Raw genomic sequence first — 23,472 nt, 5'->3', positions numbered from 1 at the left:
CCTGCTGTATGCTTTAAAAGTACACCTAGGCCTGCTGTATGCTTTAAAAGTACACCTAGGCCTGCTGTATGCTTTTTGTCCAGAGGGTAAACACTAAACAGTGGTGGAAAGTATGTGAAGTGAATGTGAAATGTACTTGTCCAAAGAACAAGTGCCTCAAAAAGTTAATGTCAATGTACATTTACTTAAGTATACTTAAGTGAGTACCGTTTATACATGTGGTGGGGGACTCACTAAGGAAAGTAGGCTTTCTAATGACACAACCCGCCTTTGTTTTGGTGAGTAGCAAAAACGTTATTTTTATTTACGCTAAAGAGGAGAGGCTAGTCTGCATTCATGCGAGAGGCGGAAGTTGAGAGTAATATAGCTCTAAATGAAACGCAACCCTATACATTTCATTTTGAAAATAACCGATCTTCAAGCTCACAATTTTCAAATGATTATTATACATTAGCAAAATAGGACATACTGCACAATTAGTATTTTTACTTTTGGTATAATTTAAGAACATTTTGTAACTACTTTTGTACTCAAGTAAATGTTGAATTCCGGACTTTTACATGTAGACAGTAGACCTAGTATGTCTATATTGCAGTATTCATACTTTTACTTAAGTAAAAACTTTTAGTACTTTTCCCACCACTGGTAAACAGCAGGAATAATTGACGACACAGAAGCTGCAGATTTTCAACCTTGTTGAATGAACATACCAGAGCTCTCTGTGTGTCTGTACTTGACCTCTGAATCCCAGAGCTCTCTGTGTGTCTGTACTTTTCCTCTGAATCCCTGAACATATACCAGAGCTCTCTGTGTGTCTGTACTTGACCTCTGAATCCCATACCAGAGCTCTCTGTGTGTCTGTACTTGACCTCTGAATCCCATACCAGAGCTCTCTGTGTGTCTGTACTTGACCTCTGAATCCCAGAGCTCTCTGTGTGTCTGTACTTTTCCTCTGAATCCCTGCCATGTGAGTCATTATTGACATAAACACACGTCACATCCCTACAGCTCCACGGGCCTCCTCGTTGCAATAGCATTATGGGCCACACACACAAAGATTAGCGGCCCAATCCCCAGGCCCATTTTTGGCATTAGCGAGATTGCTGGTGACCCATGCATGACTGCATGAATGGGATTCATCGATGGATGCTATAACAAATGAAGGGCTGAGTTCCGTGACTTCGACGCGGTCTTTGAGGACGGAGGTGAAAAGTTCTGAACTGAGTTCTGGCCACTAATGCTCTTTGCACGTGTCAAAACTGAACTTTTAGATTCAGTAACCACATAATGCTGCATACCACCACTTTGAAAAGCGGCATGCCGCTTTGAAAAGCGGCATACTACTTTGAAAAGCGGTTTAGCGGTATGCCGCTTTTCAAATGCCACTTTGAGAAGCGGCATGCCACTTTAAACAGCGGCGGTGTGGCTCAGCGGTAGAGTGGCTGGATGGTAACCTCAAGATGGCCAGTTCGAACACTGGCTCCCCCAGAGTTAAGGTCCCTGCACACATGTAGAGCACGTTTTTCAGATTTTTAGCTCCATCGGCTCTATTGGTTTTCCCAAAAACGCGTCCAGTGTGCTACCACCTTTAGTGTCAAAGTGTCCTTGAGCAAGACACTGAACCCCTAATTGCTCCTAATGTGCTGGTTGTTGCCTTTCATGGTTTCCGCCACCATCTGTGTATGAATGTGTGTGTGAATGTAATACAGATTTGCTCAGACACATAAATTATCCATTCATTGTCAATGGGAATTTAATGTTTGTGTAAGACGAAGATCTACACTAATATAATACGATGAATATAGGAGGGCTAGCGCCCTTCAAAAATTACATCAGTCCATAGACTTGGCTTGCAAAACATTACATCATAATTACTCTAAACAAACATTAAAGTCCATAGACTTGGCTGGCGATGGGGAATTTATAATTAGACTCTAAACAAACATTAAAAGCTTGGTTGCCACATGACGTATTTTTGGAAAGCCATGAGAAATCACACCAGTGTGAAGTGAGGGGTGATCTTATCATCGTACATCATCATACATCATCTCAATCCGGCCAATCAGAATTTGTGTCAGCAGGCAGCACATAAACCAAAAGCTGGACATAGGCTAAAAATCACACCCGTGTGAACTGAGTGGTGCAACTCCCCTCTCCCCCTGCCCCCCTTCTCTCTCTCTCTCTCTCAGCGCTACTTTTGCCCCTACTGGTACTCTAAACATAGTAACATAGTCACATAGTCACGGATATTGCTGTTCCAGATCCAGATGCTTGTCCCTCTACCTGCCTCGTGTGTGTGTGTGTGTGTGTGTGTGTGTGTGTGTGTGTGTGTGTGTGTGTGTGTGTGTGTGTGTGTGTGTGTGTGTGTGTGTGTGTGTGTGTGTGTGTGTGTGTGTGTGTGTGTGTGTGTGTGTGTGTGTGTGTGTGTGTGTGTGCAAAGCCGCTTTTAGGGGTGCGAGGCCTCACGCCCTTAGAGTATAAATATAATAGAGAAGTCACCGAGAGGAAACCCTGAGGCGAAAAAGACATAGTTTGCCGAATTTGGTAATGCAGCTCGAGCCAGCATTCTGCTTGCGTATACGTTCACGTAAGGGACCGATAACACGTGAACACTATGTTTCATACGAGAACGCGCGCAATGATAGTCAATGGCCCAGTGCGTTCATAAGCAATCCCAGAATGCACTGTTTCCAACCCGGAAGAACGCCTCATGCGCTGGGTGAGCAACTCAATGCAAGTGGATGAGAGGAGAAATCCAGTGACGTCTCTACTCTCTATTAATATATACTCTAAGCTCACGCCTTTGAATTCTTTGAAATGGGAACGGCTTTGCTCCTCTCTCTCTCTCTCGCTCTCTCTCTCTCTCTCTCTCTCTCTCTCTCTCTCTCTCTCTCTCTTTCTCTCTCTCTCTCTCTCTCTCTCTCCTTATAATTGAGATATTAACTATTTAATTACACATTTCCATTTTGCACCCATATTTTACTGCCATGTCTTAATACTGTTGCTTTTTACAAATAAAATAAGCAAATTAAGAAATGCCACGATTGATTTTGATTGTTCACAAAGTTAGTGTGAGGCTACATTAATGGGAAAGTCAGCGACGTGATGAAGAAATCACACACCCACTGTCTATAACACCCGCTGCCTGGGTGTGAACTGTGAAGAACACGACGTAAGCATTATTACGTTGTGCTGGTCGTTTGAATAATTAATCCAAATAAGGTTTGTTTGTCTGGACTCTGGAGATCCAACACTGTCATAATATTATGGACGGTTTAAAGTAAACTTTAAGAAGAGCTGGTCATTGTGCTGCATGCAGAGTGAGAAGCTGCTCAGCTCTGCTAATTGATAGCCCTATCTGGTCTATTTGCTCTGACTGGCATGAGGTAATTGGTTATTTCGCAGCACCTGCAATTCCAATAGTATCCTATAAACATTTGAAAAGGCTTTCATATAATATTATATATATATATATATATATATTATTATTAATATTTTTTCTAATAGACTGTAGATATAAATGTGGTAATTTTTGTATCGTTTTGGATATCAATTAATTATTTGATTGATTAATTAAAGAACGTGTGTGTGTGTGTGTGTGTGTGTGTGTGTGTGTGTGTGTGTGTGTGTGTGTGTGTGTGTGTGTGTGTGTGTGTGTGTGTGTGTGTGTGTGTGTGTGTGTGTGTGTGTGTGTGTGTGTGTGTGTGTGTGTGTGTGTGTGTGTGTGTGTGTGGCAGAGTGGCTCAAATGCAGAATAAACTTGACCTTAACTAAATTACCTTGTAATGTAAGACTATTTCAGTTGCTTGTTTTCCAACTCCCCAGGTTCCTCCATGGTGGTCTCTAATGTCCTGGAATCAACCAGACGCTGAACCATGGTCATTCTGCAACAGGTATGAACTGATCCCTAGAAAGTTATTGTAATGTTTGTGGGAACAAGCACAAACCAGAAAGACATTATCTTCTCTTTCAAGAAACTAGACGCTTAACCCTTCAAATATGTTTTTATTGAACAGATTATAAATTATTACAAACATTATGATACTGAAAAAATAAACAAGACAAAAAAGAAAAACAGAAAGAAAACTATATAATAAGATGATAGAAAGCTCATGGAAAACATCTGAAAAGAAGCTTAAGTACCCTTTTAACACATGTTCACACGTCCTCTCAAATAAAACCAAGGGGTGTCCGCCCTCAGACGTGTGGAGACGTATATTTAGAGCACAAAGTACCTTTCTGAATGTAACGCTTAAGTATCGCAAGACTTCACGGGCCAACAATCTTCCTTATCCTCTCTCTAAATCTACGGCGCTGTCCGTGGTTTTGATCAGAACAACAATGTTCTGTCCTTAACACTATTTTTGCAGAGGAACTGTTCAGAATAAAGGTGCTATAGACTGCCAAGCAGATGAGGCAGATTTTACTCTGAAAAGCCCAGCCTTCCATTCCCCCCCCCAAAACTGGGAGGTGAAATGTTCCATTATACTACCATGCGCTAATACGCCTGATCTGTCTTTAGATGCGTGAATATTCTAAACAAGATGCTTGATTAACACTGGCGCTAGTTAGCAAAACAACACAAAACGTAATGACCTATTCAAAACAACCTAAGTGCCGATTGTCTACTTAAACTACAAGTACGGCTACAAGTACGACCACCTCCTCCATTTTTTAAAATTAATTTAGTTCTCCTGCGCCAAAGAAAACAAATAATTGGCAGAACCAGCTTTGTTTACATTTGTTTGTGAGCTAAAGTGTGATTTTGCATGAACAACATTTCTAAAATAGAAACAAAGACATTGTGGCCCCTCCATACAGTTTAATAAACCAGTGTTTTAGTGTGTTTGTGCAGTACTGTACTTACCTTGGACTGTACGTGTCTGACATCCAGGGAGACTATCTCTGGCTGGACCTGAAAACGGGCAGAGAGTTTGAGGTCCCCGTGGGAGCTGTGGTCAAACTGTGTGACTCTGGACAGATCCAGGTGCTGGATGACGAGGGCAAGGTAAGTCCAGAACACAGATGGAATGCAGTGATTCCCCCCTCCCCCCCCCCCCTAAAACATGATATCATCCAGTATACTATGATTATACTAGGAGATACTAGACGTAACTAGCGTTGAATAAATGTACAATATTTGGATCCGAGATGTAGTGGAGTAGGCTAAGTAAAAGTATTGGGAATTGGAAATACCTCAAATGTGTACTTAGCAAGCATATATAGCTTGTTGCTTAGCCGAAAAAGGAAATTAATTAACTTAAACTTAAAAAAATTAAGTTAATTTTAAAATACATCCGTGAACGGAAATTGCTGCTTCCTTACTCGGATTTCGGGAGGTGTAGTTCCAGACTCTATAGCTTTCGGAGATTGTGGAATAGTTGTCTGGCTATGCGAGGCTAGTGCTGACTGCTGAGCTGATGGAAGTTTCCTTCCATCATACAGGAGCACTGGATCTCCCCCCAGAATGCCACCAACATCAAGCCCATGCACCCGACCTCCGTCCACGGTGTTGAGGACATGATCCGCCTGGGGGACCTCAACGAAGCCGGCATCCTGCGCAACCTACTCATCCGCTACAATGAGAGAATCATCTATGTTAGTTCCCCACGCTACACCATCCATTACCATTTCAACTAGGGCTGGGACTTTAACTGATTCATTTCGATGACTTAATTACAGAAAAACATGTTTTTAATCGCGCTTAGGTTTTGCACCATGACCTGGCCCAGTGGATTTTTACAAAAACTCACTCATTGATTCACTCGTATACCAAAATCTGTAATTGGGGGGGAAATATGTGATTAAACATGTGATTCATTTTGATCAATTCATTACAAAGCCTCTATTAGAGGCTTTAGATTATTTTTTAATCAAGTCTCAGCCCTATAATTACAACACAGAAAAAAATATTTCGTAAAATCCTCAATGTTAATTTAACTCTGAGAGGGTACAAATGTAATGGAGTGGAGGATGGATGTATGGATATACAGTATGAACACTGAGGATTTTACTGTGTAGACCTATAGGATGCAGATAAAGTCATACAGCAAAGTGTGCAGTAATAACACTGTATAAGTATCGTGTGATAGATGATCTGATCTGTAATCAAATACATGGTTTTGCTAGACCCGAATTATTTGATCATTACTTAAGTTCTCTTTGACCTACACGCTTCTTTGCCATTGGCTTTTTCACTCTACAGTGCTGAGGCAAACTGAAAATAATGATCTGAGACATGCTGTGCCAGTCTTGACACACATCTAAGCTGGCTGAAAGACCACACGGGTCAAAGGGGATTTTATGCAGCAGAATACTGCACTGCATAGCTATTGCTTGGTTGGTTGACACTGCAGTGTGAGAGGCTTATGCCTTTACACTTTGTATGAATTAACTCATTTTTGTATATAAAGGTGTGCTTAGTGGAGCCTGGACATACTAGTCATGTCCAGGGACAGGGTGTGTACATCATCGTGGCCTGGGGATGTACAGTACTTGGACATCAAGCTGCCTCACACTATTCTTCCACTCCATAGCCACAGACAATGGACATGTATCCTATAGCTTGGAGGGATGGTGGGTCTGAATGTTGAATTCACAAAAATAACATAGTTGTCATAATTGATTGTGGAACTGTCTTCCTTGGCCTGCTGCCATCGTACAGAAAATAGTATATTAATGCAGCTGTGGACAAGCACGCACGCACGCACGCACGCACGCACGCACGCACGCACGCACGCACGCACGCACGCACGCACGCACGCACGCACGCACGCACGCACGCACGCACGCACGCACGCACGCACGCACGCACGCATGCACACACACACACACACACACACACACACACACACACACACACACACACACACACACACAGTACACACCTGCCGCAGATAACCTATAGCTATCAGTCTCTCATTGTTTCCTCCATACTCCCTCTCTCCATATAGACTACTACTGGTGGAAGGGTGAGTATAGAACTCGGCTCGATATCACTTGGCTGGACAAAGAAAATACTAACGTTTTTTGTTCAACCGGAAGTCTAACATTATATATTATTGTTGTTAGCAGCATATTCATTCTTCCTCACGCTTAATGTTTGTTCCAGCTTGTTGGTCTTTGACAATCAATGTGAACGAACATGATCATTTTGAACCAACTCTGAAATCAAAATGAAACATCTGATGCTGATTCTTTGCTGTACGGTTTGAGACAAATTCCAAATTGTAATACTGTACATCATAGTTTGATCAAATAACCATAGCTTGTTAGTGATAGATGTTAGTGAGTCTAATGGGATGCACAGTGTAATCTCTCACTCTCATACACCAATCTATTAAACTATACAACATTATTTGATCTTTAATCTGCAGACATACACAGGCTCTATCCTGGTGGCTGTCAATCCCTACCAGCTGTTACCCATCTACACAGCAGACCAGATCCGACTCTACACTAATAAGAAGATTGGAGAGTTGCCGCCGCACATATTTGCCATAGCAGACAATTGCTACTTCAACATGAAGAGAAATATGAAGGATCAGTGCTGTATTATCAGGTAATGTTTAATAGGTAATATGTTTGTCCTCCAGTGTTTGTGTGTCTGTGCAAGCACACTCATTCATGTCATTGCTGTCGGACAGAAACCTCTTATCAGCTACTTTTTAAATTTGAATCCTGAAAAGTAACAGTTTTAATTGGACAGACGGAGCTATTATGCATGTGTGGAGAGCCCTACAGTAGGTGTATCTATGACTGTTCTGTGAGAGCCCTACAGTAGGTGTATCTATGACTGTTCTGTGAGAGCCCTACAGTATCTACAGTATGACTGTTCTGTGTGACAGTGGTGAGTCTGGAGCCGGGAAGACTGAAAGCACCAAGCTAATCCTCCAGTTCCTGGCAGCCATCAGTGGACAACACTCCTGGATAGAACAGCAAGTCCTGGAAGCCAACCCCATCCTGGAAGGTCAGACCAATATACCACACTACATTCTTTAGCCACGGGATGTTTGTGTGAACACAAACATTGGCCTGTGATTGGCTGATCACCCCATAGTGATGATTTGATTGGCTGAGCAATGTACATATTGTAGATAAAAGTAAGGGCAGAAAAGTGAAGATGCCAAAAGTGATTGGCCGGAATGACTTTTGTGATGATTGGCTGAGCACGGAATTTGATGTATGATTGATGTATGACGAGTGTGATTATTATAATCACACGAGTGTGATTATTTTGTACACGACAAAGCATGACCGTAGAATAAGGTTCTGCATCTGTCTCAATGTTTTTGAGATATTGAGCTACAAACTTTTAACATTATATAGGCTCTATGGCTAAGCAAATACGTTTACAAGAAATGCATACAGTACTTGTCAGTTCCAGCCGATAAGTTCTTGATGGTCTTGATGTAGCTGGCGCCATTAACATGTGTCAAAAGCTGGTGTCAAATAAGAATACCGGTATGTAAATTTGAAACATACTGTACCTGGACTTTCTAACTAGATCTGTCTACACCAACGCGCTTCCCATTATTTTACGCTATCCCATTTTTTCTCTCATTCAACCAGCATTTGGCAATGCCAAGACCATTCGTAATGACAACTCCAGTCGCTTTGGCAAGTACATTGACATCCACTTCAACAAGCGCGGGGCAATCGAAGGAGCCAAGATAGAACAGTACCTGTTGGAGAAGTCTCGAGTCTGTCACCAGGTAATACTGTAGCTTACACCGTGCTACAGTACAGTATGTGCACTCTCACAGAGATTGTGACACTTTCAGCATAGCAATTTGGAATACTGTTCAAGTCAAATGAATAAGAGTACAACAACATGTTCATAACAATAGTATAGGTATAGGGTGTGTCAAGTTATGATGATGACAAGTATCACAATCCCAGACCAGACATCTGTTTGAATAAAATGTAGGTAATGGTTTATTAAGACTGTGGTTCCCAAACCTTTTAGCCTGTGACCCAAAAGAGAGATTAGATGTTTGCCTGGGACCCAAACTACTGAAAATAACAGATCTACAAGCTCATAATTATGTTGTTGATTATGTTGATTGGCTATTTTCACTAATACTTAAATATTTATTTGAATTTATGGAATTCCTTAGATTTTGTTATTAATTATTGAAGAGTTTAGCTTTTTTCTGAAATATTTTGAAATAATAATAATTAAAAATCTAATGTAGGAAACAAAAACTAAGGGGACCCATAACAATGTGTCTGCGAGTCACAAATGGGTCCCGACCCACTGTTTTGGAAACAGTGTATTAAGAGTCGTGTAACTCTATTCATCTTTTTATGACTTATTTAAATTGCTCAGGCTCCAGATGAGAGGAACTACCATATATTCTACTGCATGCTGAAGGGGATGGTCCCAGAGCTGAAGACCAAGCTGTGCCTGGGGCTGGCCACGGACTACTCCTACCTCACTATGGTGTGTGTGTGTGTGTGTGTGTGTGTGTGTGTGTGTGTGTGTGTGTGTGTGTGTGTGTGTGTGTGTGTGTGTGTGTGTGTGTGTGTGTGTGTGTGTGTGTGTGTGTGTGTGTGTGTGTGTGTGTGTGTGTGTGTGTGTGTGTGTGTGTGTGTGTGTGTGTGTGCAGTGCCGGTTCTAGGCCTTTTGAGGCCCTAGGCATCATATTATACAGAGCCTAAAATGTTTATAAACAAATCACAAATGTTTATAAACAAATCACAAATGTTTATAAACAAATCACAAATGTTTATAAACAAATACCAAAATGTTTATAAACAAATACCAAAATGTTTATAAACAAATCCCAAATCCCTTGGTCCTACCCCCCCGACCATGAGACTTACTACAGGTAAACTGGTAGTGGTCCTACCCCCCCCATGAGACTTACAAATCCCAAATGTTTATAAACAAATCCCAAATGTTTATAAACAAATCCCAAATGTTTGTGAACAAATCCCAAATGTTTATAAACAAATCCCAAATGTTTATAAACAAATCACAAATGTTTATAAACAAATACCAAATGTTTATAAACAAATACCAAATGTTTATAAACAAATACCAAATCCCTTGGTCCTACCCCCCCGACCATGAGACTGGTAGTGGTCCTACCCCCCCCATGAGACTTACAAATCCCAAATGTTTATAAACAAATCCCAAATGTTTGTAAACAAATCCCAAATGTTTATAAACAAATCACAAAATGTTTATAAATAAATCACAAATGTTTATAAACAAATCACAAATGTTTATAAACAAATACCAAAATGTTTATAAACTAATCCCAAATCCCTTGGTCCTACCCCCCCGACCAGTGTGTGTGTGTGTGTGTGTGTGTGTGTGTGTGTGTGTGTGTGTGTGTGTGTGTGTGTGTGTGTGTGTGTGTGTGTGTGTGTGTGTGTCAGGCAGGTCTACTTTGCTGATGGATTGATTTTTGATTGAAAACTTTATTAACAGTTTGTAAAATAAGCACATGAAAGCACAAGTAAATATGTGGTAGTGCAATAGTGCATCTGTGTGTACGGCATGTGTACAATAGTGTGTGTGTGTGTGTGTGTGTGTGTGTGTGTGTGTGTGTGTCAATCAGGGTGACTGTACACAGTGTGATGGCCGGGATGATCTGAGTGACTACTCCAGCATCCAGTCTGCCATGAAGGTCCTCATGTTCACTGAGATAGAAAACTGGGAAATATCCAAGCTTCTGGCCGCCATTTTGCACATGGGCAACCTCTGCTTTGAGGGTGAGTCAAAGGTTACCCAAATAAATCATACACACTTTTTATTTAAATTCAAATTTTGTTCATAAGATTATTATGTCACTTTAACCACTTCCAACCCCTGTCCATGTTTTGGACATGTCCTTCCGTACTGTCGATATTTTTTTTTCCTTTTTATAAAAAATGAGCCAGATGCTATGGCTATTTGGGGGTCCTTGGCATGGACAAATGTTGGGCCTATACAGTTCAGAGAAAAACATTTTAAACTTCTGATTAGGATGAAATAGTTGATACAGCCAGCCAAGAGACTTATTTACACAACCATACCTATTTATTTTTATTTTGAGGAGCCGTTTTTAAAGAAGTGTTTCATTACAAAATGTTTCTTTCTTTTTTGTGTGTGTGAAGAAAAGTGAAGAAAAATGATACGTATCTTGCGGAGTTAGTTCAGTGATATACTGAGGTTTCATGCTATGCTCATGGGCGCATACATGCATATTACAATGGTACTACATATGTTCATTCGTTATGCCATTCGCTGACGTGGCAGTCAGCTGACCAATTGCCGGGTTATTTAAGCTCACCTCAGTCTCTGTTCTTCCTGCTGTTATCCCCCCACTGTTATTTGTCCCTGGACTGTTGGTATGAGCACCACCAGTGGGCTCTGCTATTTGTTTGTTCCCCATGGGGGGTTGTTATTGTATATCTACTGTATCTCCCTGCTCTTATGTTTTATGATGGTGTTTAATTGTGCTGAGCAATGGAGAAAAGGCAGCAGAGCCGAATGACAAGATAAAATATTACATGCATATTTGTATTAATTCTTAATAAATATTGGTTAAATGGAGCAACAGTACAATATATGACTGACGATATATGATTCTGTGGTACTGATGTGATATGCAGCACTGACAAGTACAGTTCACACAAAAATAATAATAACACGAATATCAGGAACCCAAATTAGGGAAATGCATGATTATCCAGACTCAGAGCACATGATTGTGTAAACAGGTCTGTGAAGCCAAAAGGCTGGTGAGTTTCTCAGCTCCATGGAGGCCTGATCAAAGTCCCTTAATAAACTGGCAATTATTGATGGTAGCTAGTATGAATCTTTTACAAAGCTATTAAGATGAGGTGTTTGTGAAAGAATAATGCCAAAGTGGTTGATTTTGTTCTGTTGCTTGGTTATTTGTGGGGTTCAGTAGTACAAGGTATCACATACTGATACAGTCCTGTCTGTCATGAATACATTTGATGCAAATGGCCATACTGTGCTCTCTCACTCTTCAGCTCGCACGTATTCCCACCTGGATGCCTGTGTGGTGATCAGATCCCCTGACCTGGCAGCTGCAGCTTCTCTCCTGGAGGTGGGGGCTCAATCTGTTCATGTAATGTGTGTTTGTGGAAGAATTAAGGTCTCTCTGCAGTTCTTAACCTTAGAACACTAAACATACATTTTGTCACACCATCACTAAACACGGGTATATTCCATCAAATATTCCATAAGAAAATGTAAATATATTGAAGTACAGTAATGTGGCAATGTGAGGTAGGCTACTCTTCTTTAATATTGCATCTAGAGTTTTCACAGAAAAACAATAAATAAATAGATGTCATGGAGGGCCCTATCATAGGGGGGCAAACTCAGTGAAAAACGTGGGTATCATTTAAAAAATAATAATAATGGACCTGGGAACATCTAATTTGGTACACCCATTCCTGGTTGAAATCCACCTGAATACCTGCCTGTAGAAAAAAACAGGGATGTGGGCAGAGAAACAAACCTACCTTCTATGATGTCACTAAGCATCATGAAGGTACTGAAAGACTCGCCCACCTCAGACAGCAGCAACATTATGGAAATTACAAAAATATAATTGTCCGGGTGAAAACCACCCGTGTTTAGTGTTCTAGGGTTAAATTATTTCTTTACCATCTGTATCCCCTTTCTGGCACAGACAGTTTTCTTTCCCACCAAATCTATGCTTGGTTTCGCACAACGCTTTGCCGTTGTGGCACGCTAAGTATAAGTGGCGCATTGGCACTTTTGTTGGCATTTTGTTGTGTTTTCCTAATTTCCTATTATTTTGTTTGTTTGTTGTTGTAGGTGGAGCCCAGAGATGTAATGGTATGTCTGACCAAGCGCACCCTGATTACACGAGGAGAGAGCGTCTCCACTCCTCTGAGCGTCAGACAGGGCTTCGATGTCCGGGACGCCTTCGTTAAGGTGACAGACCTTTGGCACCTACAGCAACACAACGCCATATCTGACCTCCCAGGGCGGGTCACAGACAGGATTTGGTTCTTATCCACTTTCACTTGAATCTCATCCATAGGGGATCTACGGCAGGCTGTTTGTTTGGATCGTGGAGAAGATCAATGCGGCCATATACAGACCGCCGTCCTGCGAGAGCAGTGTGATACGTCAGTCCATTGGCCTGCTGGACATCTTTGGCTTTGAGAACTTCACTGTCAACAGGTCAGTACTGACTGTTGTTTATAGAATAGCAGAAATTAGTTAGTTTGCGTTTAAGATGTAGCTACATGTGATAACAGTTCAATGTGAATTTTTAATGGGTGTGGAAAGGCAGGGAGTTATTTGATGTCAATCCGCTGGGGCAGTGCTGTGTTAGAAAATCAAAAAGTGCAAATGTATCATTTAAAAATGCAGGAATTAACTTCTTAAGTGACACATCTCCAGAACAGATCTCCAAAATACCATATTTGGTTATTTTGGTAATAGCCACATTGTAAGGTATTTAGTGAACTGTACAGTTTTGCTCATGCCATTGTTCCGTCTGACTCTCTGCAAAGTTTTGAACAACTGTGCATCAACTTTGCCAACGAGAACCTGCAGCAGTTCTTTGTGCGTCACGTCTTCAAGCTGGAACAGGAGGAGTACAACCTGGAGGACATCAACTGGCAGCACATTGAATTCACTGACAACCAAGAAGCTCTGGACATGATCGCCAACAAACCCATGAACATCATATCCCTCATTGATGAGGAGAGCAAGTTCCCTAAGGTACCGTTCAGCGGGAGATCCACTCAAAACCACTGACTCCCAACATCAGCAAAAAAACACATTTCCATTTATTATTTAAGTTTGCAGTAGATAATGATGTCATTCTTTGTTTGTTGTTGCCAGGGAACGGATACCACCATGTTATACAAGCTCAACTCCCAGCACAAGCTCAACACCAACTACATCCCGCCCAAGCATAACTATGAGACCCAGTTTGGTATCCAGCACTTTGCTGGGGTGGTGCACTATGAGGCCAGAGGTACCCTTTCCCTTTAGTAGGTTGTTGCATTATAGCAGTGGTTCCCAAACGTTTTAGCCCGTGACCCAAAAGAGAAATTTGACGTTTTCCTGGAACCCAAACTAGTGAAAATAGCAGATCTAATTTCACTACATCTTAAACATTTGTTTTCTAATTTATGGACATTATTCAATTTGGTATTTATTCATGGAAACTTAAACTTTTTTTGGGAATGTTTTTTTGTCTCTAATCAATAAATGTACTGTACAGTACAATATGAAATAAAAAATATAAATGAATAAACATCCATCACCTATTTGAATATATTAATGAATTATGATTAATGATTATACGTAATCTGAAGGCTCACTTGCCCCTGACGACCCTGCACGCTTATGCATATAAGCTTATGCATATAAGCGTGCAGCTATTACATAGCCTACTATGTAATTTAGATTGCATTTTAGATAGTCAGTTGTAGACCTGGCATCCTGGTAGCTTTAATGTACAGATTATTGATATTATTTGAAATGTTATACTGTTTAGACTTATAATGTGATCAATCCTGTATGTCTTCTTCTGTTTCCCCTGTGTGTCCAGGCTTCCTGGAGAAGAACAGAGACAGTCTCCACACCGACATCATCCAGCTGGTGCATTCCTCAAAGAACAGGTTCATTAAACAGATCTTCCAGGCTGATGTTGCTATGGTGAGAACGAGTCTACTGGGAACTTCACGTTTTTACAGTTCACTATGAGATCTCTGTTTCAGTAGTGAAACTGAGAAAGATAACGTTCAAAAGTAATGGTTAAGTAAGTACCCGTGGGCTCCTGTTTCTGTAGCTTAAGGCAGCGGTACATCCCCTAGCCATGTGTACACCGTACTACTAGTCATTTTGTGACTGCTTTAACAACCCATTAGCTTCTATGGCAGGGAATCTAATCTCTGAACATGGGATCAGGTTTACTAACAGCGCTTCCCAATACTCTCACTCTCCTCTCTTCTTCTCATAATGCCTTCAGTTTCTGTGTGGCTATCAGCAGCCCAGCACCACTGCTTCTTCCAAGGTAAACCAGGCTTATAGAAATGTATGATCTAGCTGTCACTCTCCATCCCTGCTTTACTTCACTGTTTGCTTCATATTAAACCCGTCCTGCACCTTTGCTCCTCAGCGCAGATTAGATATATTTTGTACTAGCAGAATGGGACAGCAATTACTTAGGGGAAACTCTCAGGCCTTTTTTTTAATCTTTTTGTGTTGACTTTATAAGTCGCATTGCTGTTGTTTTTTATTAAAGGTAATAATTATATATTTAGCCTACTGTATTTGCTTATCTGTATCTTAACATCTGTTGTTAAGTGAGAAGGTGTGTGTGTGTGTGTGTGTGTGTGTGTGTGTGTGTGTGTGTGTGTGTGTGCGTGTGTGTGTGTGTGTGTGCGTGCATGTGTGTGCTCGCACGCGTGTGCATGCACATGCACATGCGTACGTGTGCTTGTTTCAGGGTGTCGAGACTAGAAAGCGTTCCCCTACTCTGAGCAGCCAGTTCAAACGCTCCCTGGAGATGCTGATGAGAACGCTCAGTGTGTCAGCCGTTCTTCGTCCGCTGCATAAAACCAAACGAGTTCAAGAAGCCCATGGTGAGTGCTGTGCGTGCGTGCGTGCGTGTGTGCGTGCGTGCGTGCGTGCGTGCGTGCGTGCGTGCGTGCGTGCGTGCGTGCGTGCGTGCGTGCGTGCGTGCGTGCGTGCGTGCGTGCGTACGTGTGTGTGTGTGTGTACAGTATGTGCGGAGAGTATCTGTAGCTTATATTAGCCAAACACCAATTATAGTGGGCTACAGCACACACAATATCCTTTACCACTTAAAATTAGAAACAGAATAACACTAAGCCAATGAAAATTAATTTGTTTAATGCACAGTGTTCAAAGTATGCATTAACTGTAACCCAGAGAGTGTACTGTACAAATGGAATCGTCAGAGTTAAATAACACTGAGGATTTGACTGTGCAATGCATCTGTGTTTGGCAAATGGAACAGAGTATATGGGTGAAGAAGCGAGGGTCAGGCCTGGGCCGTGGCTCAGCGGTCCAGGCACCTTGGCCGGTAGTCCGAGTCTGGCAGTGTGCCGCAGGTTCGACTCCCGATCCCGACTGCCTTTACTGCATGTCACTCCCCCATCTCTCTCCCCCATTTCCTGTCAGCCTACTGTCTGTCCCTCTATAAAAAATATAAACAAAAGAAAAGAAGCGAGGGTCAAACTGGTGACCTGTGTGTCTGTGTGTGTGTGTGTGTGTGTGTGTGTGTGTGTGTGTGTGTGTGTGTGTGTGTGTGTGTGTGTCTCTCTCTCTCTCTCTCTCTCTCTCTCTCTCTCTCTAGTTGTTTGACAGGGAGCTGTGTGTGCGTCAGCTGCGTTACTCTGGCATGATGGAGACCATCAGGATACGGCGTGCAGGATATCCCATCCGCTACACGTTCGCCGAGTTTGTCGACCGCTACCGCGTCTTCGTGCCTGGTGTGGCGCCCGCCCACATACAGGCAAGCAACGTGATTTCCAAATACATTCTCGGACAGTGTTTTTCAACCCTTTTCATATCAAGGACCATTACTTACTCAGCATTTGAGCCGTGGACCACCATTTCACCATCCTCTCAGACCCAACCCCTAGAATATTTTGTTGTCGTTGGATAAAATTTTGTCCACAATTCTATGCTGTATTGATGTTGGTACCATAGGAGAGACGAGGCAAACGTTGATCACAATAACAATATTCTACATTCTCTAATTGTGTAGACTTCTTGTAAATTAAGTAATGGAGATGTTTAACAATAATATAACTCTCGAGAGCGTAAAATGAAACCAAATGGAACCGTAAGGGTCCATTTGGTTTCATTTTACTCTCTCAATAGTTAAAGATCCAATATAAGACCATTTGGTTACCAACTCTCCATCATTTCGCTGAGGACCAGCTGGAACCCCCTCAAGGACCATTGGTGAAAACCACTGTTCTAGGAACATCATACGTTGTACATTTTGGATCATTCTTGTTACTTGTTGTGTTTGGTTCTTCTTCTAGTACCAGGAGGATCTCAGAGGTTCTTGTCAGCAGATAGTCTTGGCCAGGCTGGGTAAACATGATGACTGGCAGATTGGCAAGACCAAGATTTTCCTCAAGGTTGGTTTTCTTGTTTTCATTTCGACATCTGTTGCATATGAAAATGAAATGCTGTTCCTGAACTAACATTTGTGTAATTGCACAGAGAAATGTAATTGGTCCTGTGTTGAACAATAATTACATTATTACATAGGCTAGAGACTGTAGTATAGATTGATTGGCTATAGATTGTTGCATGGCAGCAGATCAATGTGAACACACCAAAGGCAAGGAAAGTTTATTTGTATATATTTTTTATTTCATACACTAAACTAAGCAATTCAATCTGCTTTATATAAGGCATAAATTTAAAGAGAAATAAATAAATGAGCACTTGAGCAGTAAATTATTTTTTAATGCAGTAAAATTGCTTTTGTGTTTCCAAAACTATGTTGAGGTCCCAAGACCCTGCAGGTTTCCCACATATGGTGACCAGATCCAAACTGTTCATTTGAAGGACAGAAGTATCACTTGTGTGGGACAAGTGGGGCGGGATGGGGTTAGCAACGTACAGTATTACTTAACCCATTTTGGGCGGGAACCGAGGATTTGACTGTGCAATGCATCTGTGTTTGGCAAATGAAACAGAGTATATGGGTGAAGAAGCGAGGGTCAGGCCACCGAGTGGCTCACAGCGCGCCACCGAGTGGTGCGCTACGAGCTTGTAGGTCTGCTATTTTTGAAAAATCGATTTTGGTCATGAGTGGTACTGTAGCCTAGCCCTAGGGGATATTTCTCTTTCTTATTTTAACAGGCTTAAAAACACATCTTGCAGGAAAAGTGACAATGAGAGAGCTTTACAACAGAAAGCCAACTATTAGGGGACTAACTATTAGGGCATTTGATTAAAATGTACATTGAGAGTGTTGACGTGACATGCCGTGTACCTGTACCTGTATCTGTTGTCAGGATCACCATGACATGCAGCTGGAGATGGAGAGGGACAAGGCCATCACTGACAAGGTCATCCTCATACAGAAGGCAGTACGAGGACTCAGGGAGAGGTGAGGGACAGACAAACCAAACACAAAGAGGTATAATAGCCAATCTATAAGCTCACAATGCGTCGCGATGTAATGTATCGTGAGCTTGTAGATCTGCTATTTTCAAAATATTTTCATACAAACTTGAAATGAGACATTCTGCATAGTGAGTACTTTCTACTTTTAGTATTTTAAGTACATTTTGATGTCTGGACTTTTACTTGTAATGGAGTAGTTCTACATTACAGTATTGATACTTAAGTAAAATAATTGAGTACTTTTTCCACCACTGGTGCTTCTCCTAGTCTGTCTGCAGTTACCTTTCAATCGAAGTAGACACAATCATAGATACAGTACACAAATGAATTCTCTTTGAATTTTGAAATTACGATCAGACAGTAGCTCACAACACTTACACTGTACTAATTACTAAGTACTTACTTAACTTAAATACTGTTACTCCATTTAAACCAGTGATTTGTTACACTACTGTGTATGTGTGTGTGTGTGTGTGTGTGTGTGTGTGTGTGTGTGTGTGTGTGTGTGTGTGTGTGTGTGCGTGTGTGCGTGTGCGTGTGCATCGTCTCACCTACTGTACAGGACGCACTACCTCCGACTAAAGAGGGCTGTGATACTCATTCAGAACACATGGAGGGGTTATCGATGCAGGAAGAACTACCACACCGTAAGTTTTTAGCTTCCTGGTCCGTTAAAAGTCCTCCACCGCAAACCTCGCCACATTGGTTACACGTTACATTGGAAACACATTATTTGTATACAGTGAAAACAATGGAGTTATGTCATGGTCAAAGAAAATACACTCTTCTGATTGGCTGGCGTCAGGTGGTCAGGTAGAAATTTTGAAATTTACAGCAAATGTTTAGCATGTGAACCAATTGTCTATATCTTTCCTGGCTTCGAAATGTGATTTTATTTTCAGGATTCAAAATCAAAAGTAGCAAAAATGTTACATGCTCGAACTTGTGGATCTGCTACTTTTGATGCTTTTGTGTGACACTGTAGTATGATCAAGTAGGGCATTAATTTATGAAATAACTGAATATGGAGATACAGTATGAGGTTTCCTCTCCCTCCTCTCCTCTCCTCTCTTAGATGCGGCTGGGCTTCTTGCGGCTCCAGGCCCTCGTCAGGTCGAGGAAGCTGTACAAGAGGTACCAGTTGGCCCGGCTGCGGGTCTCTCTCATCCAGGCCTGTTGCCGTGGTTTCCTCGGGCGCCAGGCGTTCCGGCGACGTCGCCGCGCCGTGCTGTCCATCCAGGCCTACACCCGAGGCATGATCGCCAGGCGCCAGTGCCAGAGGCTCAGGGCAGAGGTATAAACTCATTATAACACTCATTGTATTTTCGTCGCTGTCAGGTGGAAAGAAAGTTCAGGCGAGAATATTTTATATTTTCAAAAACGCTTTCGCCTATATTTTATAGACGGATAGGTATACAGTAGGCTGACAGGAAATGGGGAGAGAGATGGGGGGGGGGGTGACATGCAGTAAAGGCTGTCGGGATCGGGAGTCGAACCCGCAGCACACTGCCAGACTGGATTACCAGCCAAGGTGCCCAGACGGCTACGCCAGCCACCCGGGCCAGCATCACTCATACAGTGAAACTTTTGCTATGAATGTGGCCATTGTACCTTTTGACACATAAGGGTCTGTTTTCTTTGAGCGCAAAATCAATACTGTGATTTCTTTCTTTATTTTTTTATCGCACGATTTTGTAACCCATTTTTCACTTGGTGCCAATTGCCTAAGCTGTAAACCTAGGCGCGACTCTCTCTCTCTGCCAACATGGTGAGAGCCATGAACTGAGCTCATGCTTCCGTCAATGCAAGAGGAGTGAGCAGGTTGCTTCTTTTCACCTGACAGGGGGGAGTTTCCCCGGTAGGACGTAGCACGTGCAAGGAACACGTTATTCCAACCAGTTCCTTCCTTCCCCTCCATCAGCCGCCCCAGCTGACCAGGAGGAGGCAGTATAGAGACCAGGATTGCTGTGAATTTTAATATACAGTATAGGCGCAAAGAATTGGGACAAAATTAAATATAGCCGTCACAATCAGGTTCATGACCCTGACTCCTATCTCTCTCTTCCTCTCTCTCTATCTAACCCCCATCACACCTCCGTGACTCCTATCTCTCTCTTCCTCTCTCTCTATCTAACCCCCATCACACCTCTGTGACTCCTATCTCTCTCTTCCTCTCTCTCTATCTAACCCCCATCACACCTCCGTGACTCCTATCTCTCTCTTCCTCTCTCTCTATCTAACCCCCATCACACCTCCGTGACTCCTATCTCTCTCTTTCTCTCTCTCTATCTAACCCCCATCACACCTCCGTGACTCCTATCTCTCTCTTTCTCTCTATCTAACCCCCATCACACCTCCGTGACTCCTATCTCTCTCTTCCTCTCTCTCTATCTAACTCCCATCACACCTCCGTGACTCCTATCTCTCTCTTTCTCTCTCTCTATCTAACCCCCATCACACCTCCGTGACTCCTATCTCTCTCTTTCTCTCTCTCTATCTAACCCCCATCACACCTCCGTGACTCCTATCTCTCTCTTTCTCTCTCTCTATCTAACCCCCATCACACCTCCGTGACTCCTATCTCTCTCTTTCTCTCTCTCTATCTAACCCCCATCACACCTCCGTGACTCCTATCTCTCTCTTCCTCTCTCTCTATCTAACCCCCATCACACCTCCGTGACTCCTATCTCTCTCTTTCTCTCTCTCTATCTAACCCCCATCACACCTCCGTGACTCCTATCTCTCTCTTTCTCTCTCTCTATCTAACCCCCATCACACCTCCGTGACTCCTATCTCTCTCTTTCTCTCTCTCTATCTAACCCCCATCACACCTCCGTGACTCCTATCTCTCTCTTTCTCTCTCTCTATCTAACTCCCATCACACCTCCGTGACTCCTTGCATTTCTCTCCGCCCTACCTGCTGCACCCGTCCGTCCCCAACAAACAACAGCGCCAGCGGCGCGTGGAGGCGGAGTTGCAGCGCCTAGAAGAGGAGGAGCAGCTGAGGAACCAGATGACGGCGCGGCGGGCCAAGGCCGAGGCCGAGCGGAAGCACCAGGAGCGCCTGGTGCAGCTGGCCCTGCAGCGGGAGGAGAGGGAGAGGGAGGAGAGGCAGGAGACACAGAGGAAGAGGGAGCTGCTGGAGCAGATGGAGCGCGAGAAGGAGCAGCCCGTGAACCACTCGGACATGGTGGACCGCATGTTCGGCTTCCTGGGGACCGCGGGGCCTCTGCCCAACAAGGAGGGACAAGCCCCCGCCGGGTTTGAGGTGAGGGACTGTCTGGGGGCATTAAACAAATGCCTATAAATCAGTAGTTCTCAAACGTGTTTAGTGCCAAGGACCCCCAAATTGATATATCTCTGCTGTCGGAAAGAAACCAAAATGTTCATTTAAAAAGATATATATATTTATTTTTTTGCCTCATCAAAGTTGGTGTTTACTTTGTTTGGTGTTTGTGAATTACTTGCATGAGAGGGGGAGAGGTGGTGGAGTTGGCTGTTATAGCAGACAGTAGTAGAGTTAAGAGCTTTTTTCCGAAGCGCTTTTTTAATACCTTTCACACAACACACAGGCGTATAGCACTGGAATTTATGGAAATATAATCAAAAAAATGGAGTTAGGTGGTTTCCTCCCGACAGCATGTATTTGGCCCATCTGAAAATTGTTCAACCAATTATGTCATTTAAAATTTAAATGACATCTTAAGTTTTGAACAAAATAATGATAGAATTTGAACTGAGCATTATTTTGAAGATTCTTTCTTATTATTGGACTGTCTGTACCATTATTTACTATTTTGTGGCCAATCAGGACCTGGAGATCGCACGTGAGGAGACGGAGGAGGAAGTGGCGAACGAGGCTCGGCCTTTGCCTGAGGAGGAAGACGAGGATCTCTCAGAGTACACCTTCTCCAAGTTTGCTGCCACCTACTTCCAGGGCGTGTCCACGTGCACCTACATCAGAAGACCCCTGAAACAGCCCCTGCTCTTCCACGAAGACGAGGGAGACCAGCTTGTGAGTTTGAGTTCGAGGCCGACTGTTGGACCCTTGAACCTTAGTCTGAAACCTCCCTTATCCAGAGCCTCCAACAGTAGACACGGATGAACCTTAGTCTGAAACCTCCCTTATCCAGAGCCTCCAACAGTAGACACGGATGAACCTTAGGGCTGGATTTTGAAGGTGCGTTTTACCATGTGGTAATACATAAATTGGCCTCGCTCTGCGCACAATCGTATTATGAAAGCCTTATCGTCCCGTGTTGAACGCACACACAAATGGAATACGACGTTGCTGAATATTTTAGCATTGTGGGAGTGTCCATATGTTAATTATTTTCGCTTTGCGCAATTTGCTATTAAGCCCCTTGACCTGCGCATAACGATTAGACGTGGGTCTAGGCACCTCATAAACGCAAAAAGAATTTAAAGCACTGTTTGATTTTACACTTGAGCGGCTCTGGGAGTCGGACGCTGCTGGAGTGTTGCCAAGTCTGTTTATTATAAGCGGCTTCTTTTTCTGTAAAGTTGCTTGTAAATATTGGTAGTTGTGGTTGCTTTTCTTGTTTCTAAAGGTTTCTCCTAATGTTGTTTAAACCAGTGATCCTCACACAGCACATTCCCATGTCAAGGATCCCCAGATTAATGCATTTGCCCAACTTAAGGACGGCTAATACAAAAATGTAATTAAAATGTTACTTTTGAAAATAGCAGATCTACCAGCTCACAATGAATCACATTCATTCATTAAAACTATGAACTCTGACTGCAGGCGGATATATAATGATCATTATAACAATGTGCAAGAAAATATTTAAAAAGATGGAAGGACTTTATATTTGTGGACAATCAAAATATGTTTTTTATTTTAATGTGGTGTCATTAAAATTAATCTGGATATAGCAGACTCACTATCTAGAAAATAAAAACATGGCACTTCATTTAAAATAGGTTACAGACCCCTGTTATATGCGCTTATTTTGGGATTATTTTTATAGACCTATTTACTTGTTTCTATGAGACATGGCAACAGCCAGCAAAAGACGCATCCATTCTTTTTGAAAGGTTGAGATTAGAAACGACCATAATTATTTCATTTCTCAACCTTAAAAATAAATAAAAACATCTCCATAATCCTTGAGAGGTTTGCTTTCATACGCTGTATCACACTCGATCCAAGTCTTCTTCAATAAAATGCTACGAGCGAAGACCATACCATCACGGGCATACGCACCACGCATTCAACTCATTACTCATTTCAAATATAATATAATTATAATTTAAATTAAAATATAATTTTACTGGTGTTTCTCAATAGAAACAACTTATTTTGAGGCATA

The 23,472-nt window shown here is 42.3% G+C and overlaps 1 protein-coding gene across 1 annotated transcript in view; it reads left to right on the top strand.

Annotated features, from left to right (window-relative positions):
- Nucleotides 1-3,875: 3,875 nt before the first annotated feature.
- Nucleotides 3,876-23,472, top strand: part of myo7ab (myosin VIIAb) — a gene marked incomplete at its 5' end in the record, with an annotated part of 42,277 nt that continues 22,680 nt past the window's right edge. The window contains 23 exon segments of the mRNA XM_080781082.1: nt 3,876-3,893; nt 4,895-5,008; nt 5,446-5,598; nt 7,377-7,561; nt 7,848-7,969; nt 8,572-8,714; nt 9,332-9,445; nt 10,572-10,725; nt 11,995-12,071; nt 12,812-12,931; nt 13,041-13,183; nt 13,519-13,729; nt 13,853-13,988; nt 14,568-14,674; nt 15,468-15,544; nt 15,546-15,603; nt 16,341-16,499; nt 17,044-17,136; nt 18,025-18,119; nt 18,699-18,783; nt 19,212-19,430; nt 21,087-21,404; nt 21,948-22,151. Of these exon segments, the coding sequence (XP_080637208.1) occupies nt 3,876-3,893; nt 4,895-5,008; nt 5,446-5,598; nt 7,377-7,561; nt 7,848-7,969; nt 8,572-8,714; nt 9,332-9,445; nt 10,572-10,725; nt 11,995-12,071; nt 12,812-12,931; nt 13,041-13,183; nt 13,519-13,729; nt 13,853-13,988; nt 14,568-14,674; nt 15,468-15,544; nt 15,546-15,603; nt 16,341-16,499; nt 17,044-17,136; nt 18,025-18,119; nt 18,699-18,783; nt 19,212-19,430; nt 21,087-21,404; nt 21,948-22,151 (3,105 nt within the window).

This window comes from Protomyctophum bolini (genome assembly GCF_963924005.1).
Source record: "Protomyctophum bolini genome assembly, chromosome: 13".
In the NCBI taxonomy this organism is placed as follows: Eukaryota; Metazoa; Chordata; class Actinopteri; order Myctophiformes; family Myctophidae; genus Protomyctophum; species Protomyctophum bolini.
This window is presented reverse-complemented; position numbering and strand designations above follow the sequence as displayed.